The sequence below is a fragment of the Macaca nemestrina genome, chromosome 4, assembly GCF_043159975.1.
Source record: "Macaca nemestrina isolate mMacNem1 chromosome 4, mMacNem.hap1, whole genome shotgun sequence".
NCBI lineage: Eukaryota > Metazoa > Chordata > Mammalia > Primates > Cercopithecidae > Macaca > Macaca nemestrina.
Window position 1 is genome coordinate 131,826,264 of NC_092128.1, and position 18,432 is coordinate 131,844,695.

Sequence of the window (18,432 nt, forward strand, 5' to 3'; positions counted from 1 at the left end):
TAAATACACATGGAGTAAAATTCTTGATCAAAATACAGAATTAGCTAAAGGGATTTAAAATGTGTTCAAACTTATGGTGTCTATAAAAGATTCACTTTAGATCTAAAAATTTTAAAAATGAAAATTTAAAATGTATTTATTTTTAAAAATTACATTACATATGCCAGCACTTTTTGTGTTTTTGTATGTTTTTGTGTTTTTGTATCAAATTACTATCTGGGGATACTTGCACTCAGCTTCACTTAATGATTCTTGCAATGTGCGTCTGTTAGCAACACATTGCCTCAGTTGTTTGTTATTTGTTTACCTGTAATGTAATTGTTCTCTATTTTTCATAGATAGATTTTATGGGTACAGGACTCTGGATTGGCAGGGTTTTTATTTTCCTTTCTAACAGGACTAAAAAATACTTTTAAAAATTTTAAATGCTTCTGGAGGGGCAAACAAATGAAGACCTAAAAAGTCACCGAGATGTATTAATGATAGCATAGTGACAGCAGCTGATTATAGAGTGGACTGGGTTGAAGACAGCAAGAAGACATAATGGCAGATGTTAAAAGCCTGCAGGGCAGGTGTCCAAGGTGAGACTGTTTGCTAGAGCATCAAAAATAAAATGTGAGACAGATACTTCAGAAAAAAACCAATTAGCCTGATCTCATATTCAAGTGAAAGATCCTTTGGTTTATTAGAAAAAAAAAATCACCACTTCAACACAAGATAGAGTTTAGTTAAGTAACTGGACCAAAACTATGACCATCGTAATAAACATTAAGTTGAAAGTTAGGGTTATTTTTAACACAGATGTAATTGGCGGGTGGTACAAAAGCAAAACCAAATGGTAGTGTCTAAAAAGCCAGTACTCAATTGCTGAGTGTGTGAGATCCAGTATCTCTTGAGTAGAAGGCACAGAGGAGACCAAGGATTGGGGATGGCAGAAAACACCGCCACAGGAGCCTAGGAGTCCATGTGTAAATAAGCTGTCTTATGAAAGGCAGTGCACATCCTAACCCTCAGTGTTGCATGAATGGATGGCTTCTTTCTGCCCTCTCTAAACATAACTGATGAAATAAGTGGAAGAAATAAGTGCTAAAATTCAGCCTGTATTCTGATTCCAATGCCAGGTGCCCTGGTGCAGGGCTGTATCACCTGAAGGGCAGAGTACTATACCTGACTAGGTCAGTCAGAGGAGACATTTTTCTCTTTTCCACAGTGGGTTTTATATTCTAGCTAGGACCCTGAGGCCACTGGATTACAATTATCATTTTATTTGCACAACATGGATGAAACTGGAGGACATTATGCTAAGAGGACCAGGAGAGAATCTTGAAAGGAACAAAAGTATAATGTCATGTTATCTATAATCATGTTCCTATGAGATTATCAGTGGATTTAAGTGAAATAAGTGGATTTAAGTGAAATAAGCCAAGCACAGAAAGACAAATACTGTATGACTTCAGTATGTGGAAGCTAAAGATGTTGAAGTGATAGAAAGAGGAGAAAGGTGATTACCAGAGGCTGGGATAGGGGTGGAATTGCGTAAAGGAAAGATGTTGACTAAAGGGTGTAAGTTTCAGTTAGACTGAGGAAATACATTTGGTGATCTATTGCAAAGCATGGTAACCACAGTTAATAATTTACTGTATATTTTAATACCTAAAAGAATAGGTGTTTAGCAAGTTGGTGAGGTGATAAATATATTAATTAGCTTGACTGGATCTTTCTATAGATCAAAACATGACATTGTACCACATAAATAGACAAAATTACTTTTGCCAATTAAAAAAATTATTCCTGTGCAAGACTTCCTATGGCTACGATAAACTTCAGTATTTACTAAGAAAATATTCTTAAATCACCAGAATCACAGTGGGAAGACTAAAATTAATGCTGACATTGTATATATATAGTGTGTGTGTGTATAAAGAAATACTTGTATAAAAATGCTGAAGCAGAATTTTCTAATTTATTTCACATCATAAGTGTTAATCAATTGGGAGAAATAAAAATGATTATGTTTGTGATAATTTTGAGTATAGACTTAACACTGATAATGCCTAATCTTTTTTCAGATACACAACTGTTTCCTCCTTGCCACTACAATGTACATACTTCCCATTTATCTTATTAAAAACTGCTCAGTTTTACAAGTTGCTGTTGGAATCTCAGCCAACAGCTTCCTCCTTCTACTTTGCATCTTTTCTCTCCTTCTAAACCACAGACTAAAACCCACTGACCTGACCACTTGTCACTTGTCCCTCATCTACATAGTGAAGTTCTTCACTGCACTATTATTGGGGTCTCCAAACCTGTTGGAGTCATTAAACTTCCAGAGGGACTTCAAATGTAAGGCACTTTTCTACCTGAGCAGGGTGATGCGGGGCCTCTCCATCTGCACCACCTGCCTCCTGAGCATGTTCCAGGCCATCACCACCAGCTCCAGCACCTCCTGGTTGGCAAGATTTAAACATAAATCCGCAAATTACATTATCCGTGTTTCCTTCTTCTTATGGTTCCTCAACTTTCAGTAGTAACAGGATCTTCTACAGTGTAGCTGCTTCCAATGTGACCCAGACACATGTGCTGAATATAGATACGCATGCTCAATTTACCCCATGGGCTTCATTTTCAGGGGCATGATTTTTATTCTGACAATATCCAGGGATGTCTTTCTTGTAGGAATAATGCTGGTTGCTCTCAAGTGCCTACATGGTGATTCTCTTATTCAGGCATCAGAGGCGATCCCACCACCTTCGCAGCTGTGGCTTTTCCCCAGGAGCTTCCCCTGAAAAAAAAAAAAAAAAGCCACCCAGACCGTACTGCTGCTGGTAAGTTTCTTTGTGGTCATGTCCTGGGTGGACTTCATCATCTCATTCTCCTCTGCAATGTTATGGGCATATGGCCCAATCCCCTGGCGAGTTCCGCGTCTTGTGGTGAATGTCTGTGCCATGATCAGTTCTTTGGTGCTCCTCAGTACAGACAGAAGAATAATAAATATTCTGGAAAATATACAACAGAAGTGTCATAGATTTCAAACAAATTGATAACAGAAATAATTCTCTGAAAAATGGGTTTTTCTGCCATCAGTTAAATTACTCGAGGAGCAGATTATTTATTTATTTAATTAAAATGTGTAAAATTATACTTGTATTATATCTAAAGAATTTTGAAACTGATACTGCCAAAAACTTGGGTGGTTTTTTTTTAAGTTTGATCTCCACAATGACTTGATGTCCCACATGTTTTAGAAGTTTCTTACATCTTATTTCAATTCTGTGAACTTTATAGAAGGAAACTTTTCTGTCTTCTTAAGGTATACTCTTAAGAAGCTCCTGATGTTTATAAAATCTACCAATGTATTACTTTTTTTTTTACTTCTAAAAATACTTTAGGTTACTTTTAGTTACTCTTATTCACTAAACATATTTTAGCTAGATATTCAATTATAAGAACAGTAATAATTTCTCTCAGCACTACTTGTCTGTTTTCTGGCTTTGGAGATTTTGCACTTACTTTTGTCAGTTCTTTCTTTTTTTGGCGGGGTGTGGGGGGGACGTGCGGACAGAGTTTTAATCTTGTCACCCAGGCTGGAATACAATGGCACAATCTCGGCTCACTGCAACCTCCGCCTACCAGGCTCAAGTCTCAGCCTCCTAAGTAGCTGGGATTACAGGAGCCTGCCATCACACCTGGCTAATTTTTGTATTTTTAGTAGAGACAGCGTTTCACCATGTTGGCCAGGCTGGTCTTGAACTCCTGACCTAAGGTGATCCACCCTCCTCAGCCTCCCAAGGTGCTGGGATTACAGACATGAGCCATCGTGCCCAGCCTCTTTCTTCTTTATCAAAGCTTTTATGATTTTTTCTTTTCTTTAGTATGTTATAGTTTGAATGTTACTTATGCTGAATAGTATTTTTATATATTTTTGTGATAGTACAATAATGCATTTAAGAATTTGTTTCTGGTTTTAAATTTTTGAAATTTATAAATTATTTTGTGATTTATATTTATATATTCTAGTGAAGTTATCTTTATTCTATTTTAATAGGTATATTCATATTTTATTACCTTACTTTTGATCTGGTGATATTTATTCTACTTATTCTAATCTTTTTATTAGAAGTACATTGTGCATTAAATGTACTTAATTTTCAATTGTTCAATTTCTTTTTGGTTCTTTTCCAAATATGCTTGCTGGGTTTATAATTTTTTGCTTTGTCAACATTATTTTCATTTTCTACTTTTTTCCATTTACTTCACTTAAACATTTTAAATGCATTTTCCATATCTGACATTTATGTGATGTCTAATTTCTTCTAAACCTTCACCTTGGTAGCTTATTGTGTACTTTACAGCATATAAGAAATTACAATTTGAAAATAATTTTGTTTTTCTATTTGAGAGATTTTACATGGAATAACTTTAGTCAAGACTTTTCTTTGTTTATTCCAAGAAGGCAGCTGAATAATTCCCAAAACCTTGAGGTCCCTGTGATCATCCAGTAGCTGAAGGGGGCACTGGTTTCTTACTTTGATCACCCCTGTGGGTTCTTTTAATTTACTTCTGGTCCTGGAAAGGTCCCATCTTGTCCTATTAGTTTTGTTGGGTATGTTATGAATTCTTGTAACTTCTGAGTATGTTTTGATGTGTGCATCAAATAAGATTTGTAAATACATTTTTGTTCTAAAGCATCAAATGTTCACATTTAATACATAAGTAAAATATTTCATGTTAATATTTTGTTGCAGAATGTCTCATAAGAAATTCCAATTTTCTTCATTTAGAACTCCACCATCAATATCTGCCATACGTGGAAATTATTTGTGCAGTGTAATTTTATTAAAACTTGAATGTATATTCATATTTTGCAAAAATTTAACAAAATACAGTCCTCCACGTTACGAAATAATACATGCTTATGGCCAGAATTATTGTTTTTCTTTAATATTAAGATAATGTTAGTAGAATTAATCATGTGAATTTAGGTCCTTTGGCTCCAGATGAGGTGCTTCCTCCTTAGCAATACTCTGACTTTGTCAACATGATCTCATTTGGGTTTCCCACTTACTTTGGTATTTAAAAGATTTTTAAAAATTAATATGTAGGGGCTGGGCATGGTGGCTCACGCCTGTAATCCTAGCACTTTGGGAGGCTAAGGTGGGTGAATCACTTGATGTCAGGAGTTCAAGACCAACCTGGCCAACAGGTGAAACCCCGCCATACTAAAAATACAAAAAATTAGCTGAGCGTGGTGGCACACACCTGTAATCCCAGCTACTCAGGAGGCTGAGGCAGGAGAATCCCTTGAACCCAGGAGGTAGAGGTTGCAGTGAGTCGAGATCGCACCACTGCACTCCAGCCTGGGAGACAGAGCAAGACTCCATCTCAAAAAAAAATATTAATATGTGGTTAGATATTATTATTTGTTACAGATTTTCTTTATTCTTTGGTTGGTTACATTTTAACTGATAGTTTCTATATTTCATAATATATAGAAAATATTACTTGTAGAATTTCTGCTTTCATGGAGTTAATAATACATTTTCAAGCCTAAATCCCTGGAATTTTCAACAATTTTCTTTGGCACTTGGGAATTATTTTCATCTACTTTTTAGTGCCCCAAAATACTGTTTATTTGTCTCCCTGATGATTCAAATCTTTTAAAAGTTATTGAACACTTTTTATATTCATTTATTTGTTTTATTCCAGAACAGTTGTTTCTATGGCTTTTGTTTGCTTTAGAAGTGGGCTCTCATTCTGTCAGCCAGGCTGGAGTGGTGCAGACATGGCTCGCTGTAACCTCAAACACCTGGCCTGAAGCAATCCTTCCACCTCCACTTCCCAAGTAGCTAGGACAGGTGCATGCCAGTATGCCTGGGTAATTTTTACATTATTTTCTGTATATGGAATCTCACCATTGCCCTGGCTGGTCTCAAACTCCAGACCTGAAGTGATTCTGTCACCTTGGCTTCCCAAAGTGTTGGGATTGCAGGCATGAGCCACTGTGCCTGGCCTCTATAATCTTTTAAATGTCACCTAATATGATTATAAAGGTGTCAATGTCTCATTTACATGAAACTCCGAGTTACATATTAAACTCATTGTTATTAAATATATACACAAAATGTCTTGGAATTGTACCTAAAACATCATGTATCTTAAGTACTAACAACTCTGGAGCTGGGCACAGTGGCTCACACCTATAATCTCAACACTTTGGGAGGCTGTGACGGGATGCAGCACAGGAGTTCAAGACCAGGCTGGGAAACATTGTGAAACCTCATCTCTACACATTTATTTTTGTTTGTCTGTTAATTAGCCGAGCATGGAAGCACGTGCCTATGGCCCAAGCTACTCAAAAGGCTGAGGCGGGAGGAATGGAGGAATGCTTGAGCCCAGGGGTTTGAGGTCGCAGTGAGCTATGATTCTATTAGGCAAACAGTTCTTTCTATGATTTTGTTTAGGGAAAGTAGAAGTTTTCCGCCATGATTAAATTGTTTGAAAGCAAATGGACTGATTACACTGCCACGCAACTCCTTTTCCTGTAGTTATTATCCAAACAGGAATACCTATGTAGTTTCTTAGTAGTTGACACAGTCTGTATATTTCTCCTTTCTAAATCTCATGTTGAAATGTGATCCCCAACGTGGAAGGTAAAATCTGGGGGGAGGTGTTTGGGTCACGGGTATGGATTCCTCATTAGTGGCACCCTTGCAATAATGAGTGACTTTTTACCCTATTTATTACTGTTCTGCTAAATCTGATTGTTAAAGAGTCTGACACCTTCTTTCCCTCTCTCTTTTGCTCCTTCTCTCACACATGTGACATCAATCCTTTCCCTTCCATCATGACTGGAAGTTATTGAGGCCCTTACCAGAAGCAGATGCTAGTGCCATAATTTTTCTACAGCTTACAGAATTATAAGTCAAATAAGCCTCTTTTTGTTATAAATTACTCAGCCTCAGGTATTCCTTTATAGCAATGCAAATGTATTAAGGAAGCACTGTTTCCAAGTTAACTATTTTGCAAACAGTGAATATCTACATCGCATTGAAGTACGTAGGTTTGATTTAAAACTTTCTAAAAATAAATAAATTTAAAGTTGCGCTTATTTATTTTGTTTGCTTGTTTTAAAAATAGTATGACATGCTAAGATTGCCCCCAGAAATATTAACTTCTCTTGAGTGCAAATTACCTCAGATTTTTTCAAGATTTTTTGTACTGATCTTCAATGTTCTGCCTTCCCATTTGTTTGTTAAATTTTGAATATTTACAATACAAAGAAATAATGCATGTTTAAAGTGGTGAGTATGCTGATCACCTTGATTTGATCATTGCACAATGTATGCGTGTCTGGAAACACCACATGGTACACAATAAATACGTAAATTACTATTTGTCCATCAAAACCAAAATAAAACTGAAAAAAGATACCAACAAAAATAAAAATAATAACATTGTATACTGGGACAAAAAAATAAGTACATTAAAACCTGACTGAATGTTGGAACCTCCAACTACCACCTTCTCTTCCCTCACTCCCTACATTTCACATCCTTTGACTATCGTTCGGGAGTATACTTGCCTTTTCTTGGAATGATTAGTAAAGATTAATGAGATGCTTGCTTGGCTGCTTAAGCATGGATGTTATAACACCCAAAGAACAATGAAAATGCTGTTGAAAATGTATGGTGTGAAGGAACATGAATATCTTGTATTATTTTTCATTAACTCAGTGTTGAAGCCCTATTTCTTGTGTCTCCTGTATATGAGGTAAAAATTTTGATGCCTGTATTAGTATTAAAAGTAACATTTAAAAAAATTAAAAAGAACAAACAAAAGTATCATTTAAGGAGGAAGAAAGTAGAGACCTCTGTGCACTTGAATGATAACTCACACATATTTCTGGGTTAAACTTTTAGGGGGAATAATGTCTATATTTCAGGCAGGAGCCTCTGAGAGTAAGTGCAGTTGGGTAATAAGGCGGGAGAGCCTCAGGATGCTAATTTCTTCCTTTTCCCAGAATGGGCTATGTCATCATTCAGGGCTTTGTCCTTCACATGCTCCCTCTCTTTGCAATTGATGTCACAAAGTTCTGCTGACACTCTCTGTGACAGAGCTGTTTGGAACTTACCTTATGGCCCCATTCTGAGCTGCTAGCTCCCATCTCCCCACCCAGGAAGCAGCTCCTATGGCTGATCCCCAAGTGCAGGGGTCTCTGGGCTTCTCTCCTTCCTGATAAGACCAGATATGGGAGACAGAGAGCTCAGGGTGGGACTTGGGCTTCTTCCAGAATGAGGCTATGCCATAGGGCTGCACCTCAGCCTTAAGAACATGCTCAAAATGCCCATTTCTATATGTTGAACCAAGGACCTCTGGGACAGACTGACTGACTGAAGTGAGGGTCACGCTTGTAAGTCTTGAAGACTTTTCATCAAGAATTTCTATTAAAATCTAAGGTCAAAAGCAACTACCATCCCACATATTATCAGGGTTTGCTGCCAGCCAACTGAATGACTTGGAGGAAGAACTCATTACTGCTGGGCCTGAGGAACAGGCTGGAAAGGAGCTGGCTTCACCAGGGACTTCCCACAGGTGACCCTGGTTCTGCAGTGACAGAAGCTCCTATTCCCCTGGGCTGCAAAATTATTCAGAAAGAGCAAGCATAATGTGTCTACATTTTACTTTGAAACTGGCTGACAATTTACTTCTGGGGATTGTTTATTTTCTCTCTTCTATTATATCTTTTTTTTCTTTTCTGAAAATCACAATATTTTTAAAAGACAGTTGCAGGAAAGAACTATGATTTTCTGTCAGAGTGCTTGTTACAATTCCACTCTTCTGGTCTGTGAAAATGTGCCACTTGCCAATTTTTTTTTTTTTTTTTTTTTTAGACGGAGTCTCTCTGTGGCCCGAGTGCAGTGGTGCCATCTCAGCTCACTGCAACCTCCACCTCCAGAGTTCAAGCGATTCTCCTGCCTAAGCCTCCCCAGAATATCTACAAAAACTCTGCATCTATGCTCATACTAAATGCTGAAACACTAGCTGCCTTACTGCTAAGATCAGGAGCAAGGCAAATATGTCTCCTGTCACCATTTTTATACAACATCATACTATAAGGCCTAGTTAATGCAATAAGACAAAAAAAGAAATGGTACATAGATTGGAAAAGAAAAACTAAAAACTGCCTTTTTTCACAGATGATATAATTGCCTATGCAGAAATCCCAAAAGATCACAAAACAAAACTCTTAGAATAACCAATTATAATCAGCAATTATAGCAACTTTGCAGAATGCAAGATTAATATAAAACCATCAATTGCTTTTCTACGTATTAGTAATATAATGAGAATTTTTAATTAAAAACACAATGATGTTTACACTAGCACTAATAACCATAAAATACTTAGTTACAAATCTAACAAAATTAATGTAAGATCTATATGAAGAAAACTGTGTTTTAAAATGTCAAAGATCTAAATAACTAGAGTGATAATCCACATTCAAGAATAGAAAGACTAAACCTTGTTAAAATATCATATCAGTATTTCCCAACTTCATCAACATATTCAATGCGATCCCAATCAAAATTACACAAACTTAGTTTGTGTATATTGACAAACTGATTATAGAGTTTATATGGAAAGGCAAAGGACCAAGAATAGTCAAGAAAATATTTAAACGAACAGTGAAAGGAATGACACTATCCAACTTTAAGAACTGCTGTAAAGCTACAGCAATGAAAGCAATGTGGTAATGGTCAAAGACTAAAGAAACAGATCAATGGAAAAAAAAGAGAAAGCTCAGAAACTGACTCACACAAATATAGTCAGCTTACCTTTGAGGAAACAGCAAAGGCAATTCGATTAAGAAAAAATGATTTTTCAACAAACAGTCCTGGAAAAACTGGACATCCACATGCATGATGAAAAAAAGGGGAAAAAATCCCCAAACCCAGACTTTATAATTTTTAAAAAATTACTCAAAATGGATCACAGACCTATATAAAATGAAAAACTACAACACTCCTGGAAGATAACATAGAGCAGAATCTCAATTACCTTGGGTTTGCCTCCTTTAATACAGCACCAAAAACATAACTGGTGAAAGAAAAAACTGCTAAGTTGAACTATATTAAAAATAACATTTCTTCACTGCAAAAGACACTGTTAAAAGAATAAAAAGACAAGTCACAGAATGGGAGGAACGATTTGCAAAACACATAACTAACAAAAGACTGGTATCCAAAATATGCAAAAAGAAAAAATATTCTTAAAACTCAAGAATAAGAAATTAACAACCCAATATAAAATAGCAAAAGGTCCAAAAATATACCTTCCTGAAGAACATATAAGCATGGCAAATAAGCAGGCAAAAAGATGCTCAGCACCATATACCACTAGGGCATTAAAATTTAAAATAACAATGACATACTGCCACACACATATTGATACAGCTAAAATTCCAAACACTCACTACACTAAATGCTGGTGATGATGTAGAGTAACAAGAGCTCTCATTTATTGCTGGTGAATATGCAAAGTGCTGTGACCAGTTTGGAAGACAGTTTGCCAGTTTCTTACAGAGCTAAATATACACTTACATACAATCCAGCAATCACACTTATTGGCCTTCATTCAAAAGAGGTGAAAACTTGCATCTACACAAAAATCCGTACATGAAAATTTAGAGTGGCTTCATATGTAATTGCCAAAACATGCAACAGACTAAGATCCCTTTCAATAGGTGAAAGGATAAACTAACTCTGGTGCAACCATACAACAGAACATCATTCACTGATAAAGAAATGAGCTGTCCAGCCTTGAAAAGACATGAAGAACCTTAAATGCACATGGCTAAGTGAAAGAAGCCAGTCTGAAAAGGCTACATACTATATGATTCCAACCATTTGACATTCTGTGCAAGGCAAAAGCATGCAGAGGGAAAAAAGATCTGTGGTTTCCAGAAGTTTGAGGGGAAGAGTCGTGAATAGGTGGAGGACAGGGAATATTTTAACACAATAAAACTATTCTTTATAATGTAGTGATGGTGAATATGTGTTATATCATTATGCTTTTGTCAAAATCCATAGAATGTAAAACAGAAAACATGAATCCTAATGCAAACTATGGATTTTAGTTAATAGTACTTTCCTTGTTTAAAATGTATTTCCATAGGTTATTGGAAAACAGGTGGTGTTTGGAGATGTACGTTTTTAGTGGTGATTTGTGAGATTTTGGTGTACCCGTCACCCTAGCAGTATACACTGCATCCACTTTGTAGTCTTTTATTCCTCACCCCCTTCCCACCCAATAACAACTTTTCTATATTAGTTCATTAACAGTAAACAAATGCACCACACTGATGCAAGATGTTAATAATAGAGGAGAAGCTGGGTAGGGGGAGAGAATACATGGAAACTCTGTACTTTCCACTCAACGTTTATGTAATCTTAATACTTATCTAAAAGAAAAAGTATATTAAGTATCCCAATGAGGACTATCAAATGTATAACAGAATTAAAAATTATACTGTGTTTACATAATTGAATATAGAATCATGTAGCAATTAAAATAAATAAATTCAGATGTTAAATGTCATCCCCATTATGGTAATCACAAAGAAAAGCAATAGAATATACACAAAGAAAAATAAAAGTTAAAATGTTTCACTAAAAGAAACCAACCAAACATAAAAGAAGAAAGTAATGTAGAAAATATCAAGCAAAAAGCTGTAAGGTATACCAAACACAAATAGCAAAGTGGTAGAAGTCAACAGAAAAGAAAAAGAAAAGGAGGCCGGGCACAGTGGCTCATGCCTGTAATCCCAGCACTTTGGGAGGCTGAGGCAGATGGATCACCTGAAGTTAGGAGTTCAGGACAAGCCTGGCCAACATGGTGAAACCCCATCTCTACTAAAAATACAAAAATTAGCCAGGGTGGTGGCGGGCGCCTGTAATCTCAGCTACTCAGTAGGTGGAAGCAGGAGAATTGCCTGAACCTGGGAGGTGGAGGTTGCAGTGAACCAAGATCATGACACTGCACTCCAGCTTGAGTGACAGAGAGAGACTCTGTCAAAAAAAAAAAAAAAAAAAAAGAGAGAGAGAGATCAGTTTTAAACCCATTCCATGATGCCGGCACTATCCTATACCAAAGCCAGACAAAGATACTACAGAAAACTACAAATTAATTCTTCCTAAAGAAACGTTGATACAAAACTCCTCAGCAAAATTAGAGCAAACAAAACTCAGCAGTGTATTAGAAAAATTATACACTAGGACCAAGTGGGTTTATTCTTAGAATGCAAGCCTGTTTTGGCATATGAATGTTTTTAACACATGAAAATTGGTCAACACATACACATTAAAAATAAAGAAAAAAATAATCACTTGGATGCAGAAAAAAGTATTTTGTAAAATTCAAAATCTTTTCATGGTGAAAACACTCAACAAATTAGGATTAAAAAACAAAACAAAAAAAAAAACACTATCATTGTGAAATCCATATATTAAAAACCAAGAGCAAACAATGTCCTTCAGGGTAAAAGACAGAAAGGTTTTCCTCCAAGCTCAGGAACAAGGCAAATGTGCCTCCTTTTGCCATTTCTATTCTCCATAGTATTAAAAGTTCCAGTCAGAGCAATTAAGAATTACAAAGAAATAAACTGCATCCAAATTGGAAAGGTAGAGGTAAAATGAACCCTGCTTACAGATCATACAATTTTATGCAGAAAACTCTAGAGATTTAATACATACACACAAAACATATTACAACTGATAAACAAATTCAGCAGAGTAGCAGCATATAAAATCAACATATAAAAATCACTTGTGTTTCTACACAGTAATAATGAATAATCTGAAAAGGAAACTAAGCAAACGATCCCATTTACAATAGCATCCAAAAGAATAAAATCCTTTGGAAGTAACCAAGAAGGTAAAAATCCCAAAGACTCTTTTGCAGTAATAGAGAAATCCTGCCTAAATTTCATATGGAATCTCAAGGGACCCTGAATAGTCAAAACAATCTTGAAAAAGAAGAGCACTGTGAGAAAATTCATACTTACTCTTTCAAAACTTACCACCGAGTTCCAAAATAGTGTGGTACTGGCATAGAGACACACATATGGACAAACAGAATAGCAAACAGCTTATAAATAACCCCTCATTTATATGGTCAAATGATATTTGATGGGGATGTAAAGATCATTGAATGGGAAAGGACTGTCTTTACAACAATTGGTGCTGGGGAAATTGGATATCCACATGCAAAATTATGCATTTGGCTCTTTACCCTACACTATAAACAAATAAAAATGGATCAAAGATCTGAATGTAAGAGCTTAAACTACAAAATTCTTGAAGAAAATACAGGTAGAAAACATCTTGGCACTGTATTTGGCAATGATTTCTGGGATAGGACACCCAAAGCACAAGCAACAAGAGAAAAATATAGACAAATTGGACTTTATGAAATAAAATTAAAGTTTTACAAATTAAATGACATTATCAACAATATTACAAAGCAATGCACAGCACGGGAAAATATTTGCATATGATACATCTGATAAGAGATTAATATCTGGAATATATAAAGAACTGCTATAACTCAACAACAACAACAAAAAAAAACAGACTATCTCATTCAAAAATGGGCAAAGGACGTGAATAGACATTTCTTAAAGAAGGTGTAAAATGGCCAAAAAGCATATGAAAAAATACTCAAGAGAACTAATCATTAGTAAAATGCAAATCAAGCCTACAATGAGCTATCACTTCACATCCATTAGGATAGCTACTATCAAAAAATAGAAAATAACAGTGTTGATGAGGATGTGGAGTGATTAGAAACCTAGTAAACTACTGGTGGGCATGTACAATGCCACACCTGCCATGAAAATCAGTATGGTGGTCCCTAAAAACATTACATATATAGGCCAGGCGCGGTGGCTCACACCTGTAATCCCAGCACTTTGAGAGGCCAAGGTGGGTGGATCACAAGGTCAGGAGTTTGAGACCAGCCTGGCCAACATGGTGAAACCATGTCTCTAATAAAAATACAAAAAAATTAGCCAGGTGTGGTGGTGCACGCCTGTAATCCCGGTTACTCAGGAGGCTGAGGCAGAAGAATTGCTTGAACCTGGGAGGCAGTGGATCGCAGTGAGCTGAGATCATGCCATTGCTCTCCAGCCTGAGCCTTAGAGCAAGACTCTGTCTTGGAAAAACAAACAAAAAGAAACCAAACAAACAAAAAAATTACACATATAATTACCCTATGATCCAGCAATCTTGCTTCTGGGATATACTCAAAAGATATGAAAGCAGGCACACAAAGAGATATACATACACTGGTTCCTAGCAGCATTATTCACAATAGCCAAAACGTGAAAGCAACCAAAGCTTTCCTTGAATCCTCAACATCAATAAATAAATAGGTAAACAAAATGTGGTTTTTACATGCAGTGGAATATTATTCACTTAGCAAAAGTAAGAAAATTCTGACACATGCTACCACATAGATGAATCTTAAGGACATTGTGCTAAGTACAATAAACCAGTCACAAAATGACAAACACCGTATGATTCCACTCACATGAGGTATTTAGAGTAATTAAATTCATAGAAACACTAATTATAAGAGTGGTTCCCAGGGGCTAGAGGGAGGGTAACTGGGAGCTGTTGTTTAATGAGTACAGAGAGTCAGTTTTGCACAATAAAAAATGTTCCCTATGGATGAGGATGGTGGTTGCAAAACAATGTGAATGTGCTTAATTCCTCCACACTTCACACTGAAAAATGGTTCAAGTGGTTGATTTTATGTATGTTTTACCACAGTGTAAAAAATGCTTTTTAAAATGAACAAATTACAGCTATCTGCAACAGCAAGGATGAATATCACAAATAAAATGATGCATAAAAGAAAGTAGATACAAAAGTATCCATACTATATTATTTCATTTATATAAAATCCAGTAAGCAAACAAAACTAAGGTTCTGGCTTCCAGTAATACTGGAGAAGGTTGTTGAACTAACACTCTCACATGTAACAGTGAAAACATCTGCATAATATATTATATACAGTTACATAGAAACACACATCTATATAAAATACATACGTGTGTAAGAACTGAATGAGGATTTCAGCTGTGCCTACTGCAGGAGAGATAGGTATTGCAGTTTGAATCCAAATTAACTCCTTCTTCAAATAATAACAATATTCTTCAAAAGAATACAGCAGAATTTAGAGTATCTATAACTACCAGAAACTCATAGAACACATTAAAATTCATGAAATGTGTGAAGAAAGATGAAAATGTATACACAAGATAAAAAGCAAGATGATGTAATCAGATCAGCAGACAAGGATTTAAAATCAGCTCCTATGAGTATGTTCATGAGGGTAAAGGAAAATATTCTCATAATGAATTATCCGATGTGGAACCTCAGCAGAGAAATGAAAATTATAAAAAGAACCAAATAGAAAAATAATGAAATGGAAAACACACACACACACACACCCTTGAGCTTATCCACAGAGTAGAAACAGAAGACAGCAATAGAAATCATCCAACATGAAACAAGTTTGAAGAAAATGAACAGAGCCTTTAGAGACTTGTGGAACAACTGAGTCTGAGAAGGAGAGGAAGACACAGAAAAATTAAATATGGCACAAAAGTAAATAAACTACTAAGAGCAGAAAACTTGAAAGATGTGGTCAAAAAACCCAATTTTTATATCCAAAAGGTGAACACACCCCAAAAAGAAAATATACCTAAAACCATACCCAGGCCATATGGTGATTTAGGAAACTGCCAGGGCAGCATTTTCAGGTAACTTGCTATGATTTCTCATTTGTACCATTTATAATAACGGAAAATATGTTCTCCTTAGAATTTTCTTCTGAAGAAAGTCTGTTATGTCAGGCGCAGATGACTTTCCAGTCTAGTTTTCGAGGTTTAATTTCTTACCTTGGAAATCAATTAAATGTGTTTCTTCAAAATCTTGCAGTAAAATTGATGCTCCAGAAAGACGTCCACGGAGATTCTGCTCTTGTGCATCCGCCCTGCACAGATCTGAGGCTGTGCCTATAACAGCTTCCGAAGCATGCAGTCGTGGAGTACTTAGAGTTAATCTGAAAAACTAAATGGGAAAATGAATTAAGGGAATTACCACGGTTAAGCTCCACCAGCAAATTATTAATAGTGGTCCAAAGGGATATTTTAAAAGGATTAATAAAAGATTTTTCTCATTTGTAGAATCCTAGCCCATGACTTAATGTCGAGGTTTGCTTTGTCTTTCGGATGGCCTAACCCTACATTAACATGTATGCAGAACATTTTTAAACATTTATTTTTTCAAAAATCATAATGAATTACCTTATTAATAAGAATTTTTAAAAAAGATTTTCCAAGGGAGGCCTATTCACAGAGAAAATGTAGACACTGTTCATGACCTCACCACACAAACTTGCCTCATGTGTTGGGAGGGACCAAGGGGCCCTCTGGTCCTGCACCTGCATTAATTACGGCTGGGAGGTCCACACTAGGACCCCAAGGCCTAGGAACCAGCCTGGGTAGGGGGCAGAGAAGTGATGGATGCGGCTCCCAAAGCGACTTAGGGGTTGCCTTCTCTATGGCTGTTTCCTGACTGGATGCAGCAGGGTCAGGCCTTTTCCCTGTGACATTTTCTCCGCTTTATTACAGTGGCAGGAGCGTCCCTGTGAGAGGCTTGACCCAGGCCTGGGCCATGCAGCCAGCCCAAGGTCCAAGGGGCGCTCCTGAGGAGCATAGGCGGATTTGTGACAGCTCAGAGAGATAGAGCTAAATTTAGGTGACCTTGAAATGGAAGTGTCAGGTTACCAGGGACTAGGTGTTTTCACGTCAGGTAGTGAACTGATGGTTTCAGACATTCAGGAGGGAGCAGCCCACACCGGATCGAAAGACGCCAGAGAATTGCCAGGCCCAAGGGCCTTAAGTCCCACCTATAGGGAAGGGCTGCACTGAGCATGTCCGAAGGGTCATGGAAAGGGATGGGCGAGAAGAAGGCGCAGGGCTGTGGGGGAGAGGCAGGAAGGGAAAGGAGGGGTGCGCCCAGTTCCGGGAGGACGAACGTTACTATGGCATCCCTGGCAACCCTACAGAGGAGACTAGGCGAGGCTGCAGACCTCTTGCTGGTCTTCGTGAAATCAAGCTTTCAAAACAAGTCCTGAAGCAGGAATGCTGGGGAACGAGATGTCACAATTACCAGGTGAGACCAGTGGCCCTGGTTAAGCTGTCTCCTGGCAGGCAGGAGAGGTTTGGAAACAGCCAAGCTCCCCTACCCACCGCCAAACTGCACGGGACGCCTGGAGGGAAGCGGAGGAGGAGGGACCTCTGCTCGATGTATCTGTATCTGGGAGCTGTAGTCTCTTATTCGCTCGCAGCCTGTTGCTCGTAGGACTGCGGGACTACAGGCCCAGCGTAAACCAGGATTGGAGGCGGTGCGTGTCCCAGGAGGGAGGGGCAGCGCGGTGCGCGCCTCGCCGGGCATGCTGGGAGAAGTAGTCTCCCAGTCACTTCCGGCCGTTGGTCACAGGGTTACCGGACTACAATTCCAGCATGCATTGGGATTGGGGTTTGGGAATGGAGCGGGTACTTTCAGGGAGTGGCAGTGCGGTGCGCTCCTCACCAGGCATATTGGGAGTAGTAGTGTTTTTGCTTTTTGTTTTTTTCTTTCTTTGTTTTTTGAGATGGAATTTTGCTCTTGTCGCCCAGGCTGGGGTGCAATGGCGCGATCTCGGCTCACTGCAACCTCTGTCACCCGGGTTCAAGCGATTCTCTCACCTCAGCCTCCCGAGTAGCTGGGATTACAGCCGCCTGCCACCACGCCCAGCTAAGTTTTGTATTTTTAGTAGAGACGGAATTTCACCATGTTGGCCAGGCTAGTCTCGAATTCCTGACCTAAGGACCTCCCAAAGTGGTAGGATTACAGGCGTGAGCCATCGCGCTCGGCGGGGTGTAGTAGTTTCTTAACCGCTTCTGGCCGTTGGTCTTGGGGCTACCGGACTAGAATCCTAGCATGTGTCAGATGGTGCGCAGCCCCAGAGGGAGGGGCAGGGCTGCGTGCACCTCTCCGCTTCCAAAGCCATGCTGGCCACTGATTCTGTGCCACCCCTGGCTGAGGGGAGCGAGTTCGCAGAGGGACTTGAGGGGCAGGTCTGGGCTGGGTAGTGAGAAGGGTGTGACGCTGCGAAGTGCACCTCGCCTTTGCCCAAATCGGGCAGGTCTCATCCTCACCCCACCTCCTGCTCCTGAGCTCGGTTTCCTCTCCCACCTGCACCCGGGGTCTTTCCAGAGCATCGTGCCTCCTTCAGCCCAGGGAGCCGCCTGCTTTCCTAAGCTGCTGTGGTAACTGGCCTGTGGTCCAGACGCTGTCCATTGTGCTGCTGCCCTCTCCA

At 38.3% G+C, this 18,432-nt stretch overlaps 1 protein-coding gene and 1 pseudogene across 1 annotated transcript in view; one reads left to right on the top strand and one right to left on the bottom strand.

The window, feature by feature from the left end:
- LOC139362929 (uncharacterized) overlaps window positions 1–18,432 on the bottom strand; it is a 97,096-nt gene that overhangs the window by 45,885 nt on the left and 32,779 nt on the right. Inside the window, exon 5 of the mRNA XM_071095279.1 lies at window positions 15,965–16,136. Coding sequence (XP_070951380.1) covers window positions 15,965–16,136 — 172 coding nt within the window. The remainder of the gene's footprint in view (window positions 1–15,964; window positions 16,137–18,432) is intronic.
- Window positions 17,052–18,432, top strand: part of LOC139362926 (vomeronasal type-1 receptor 48-like) — a 29,196-nt pseudogene continuing 27,815 nt past the window's right edge.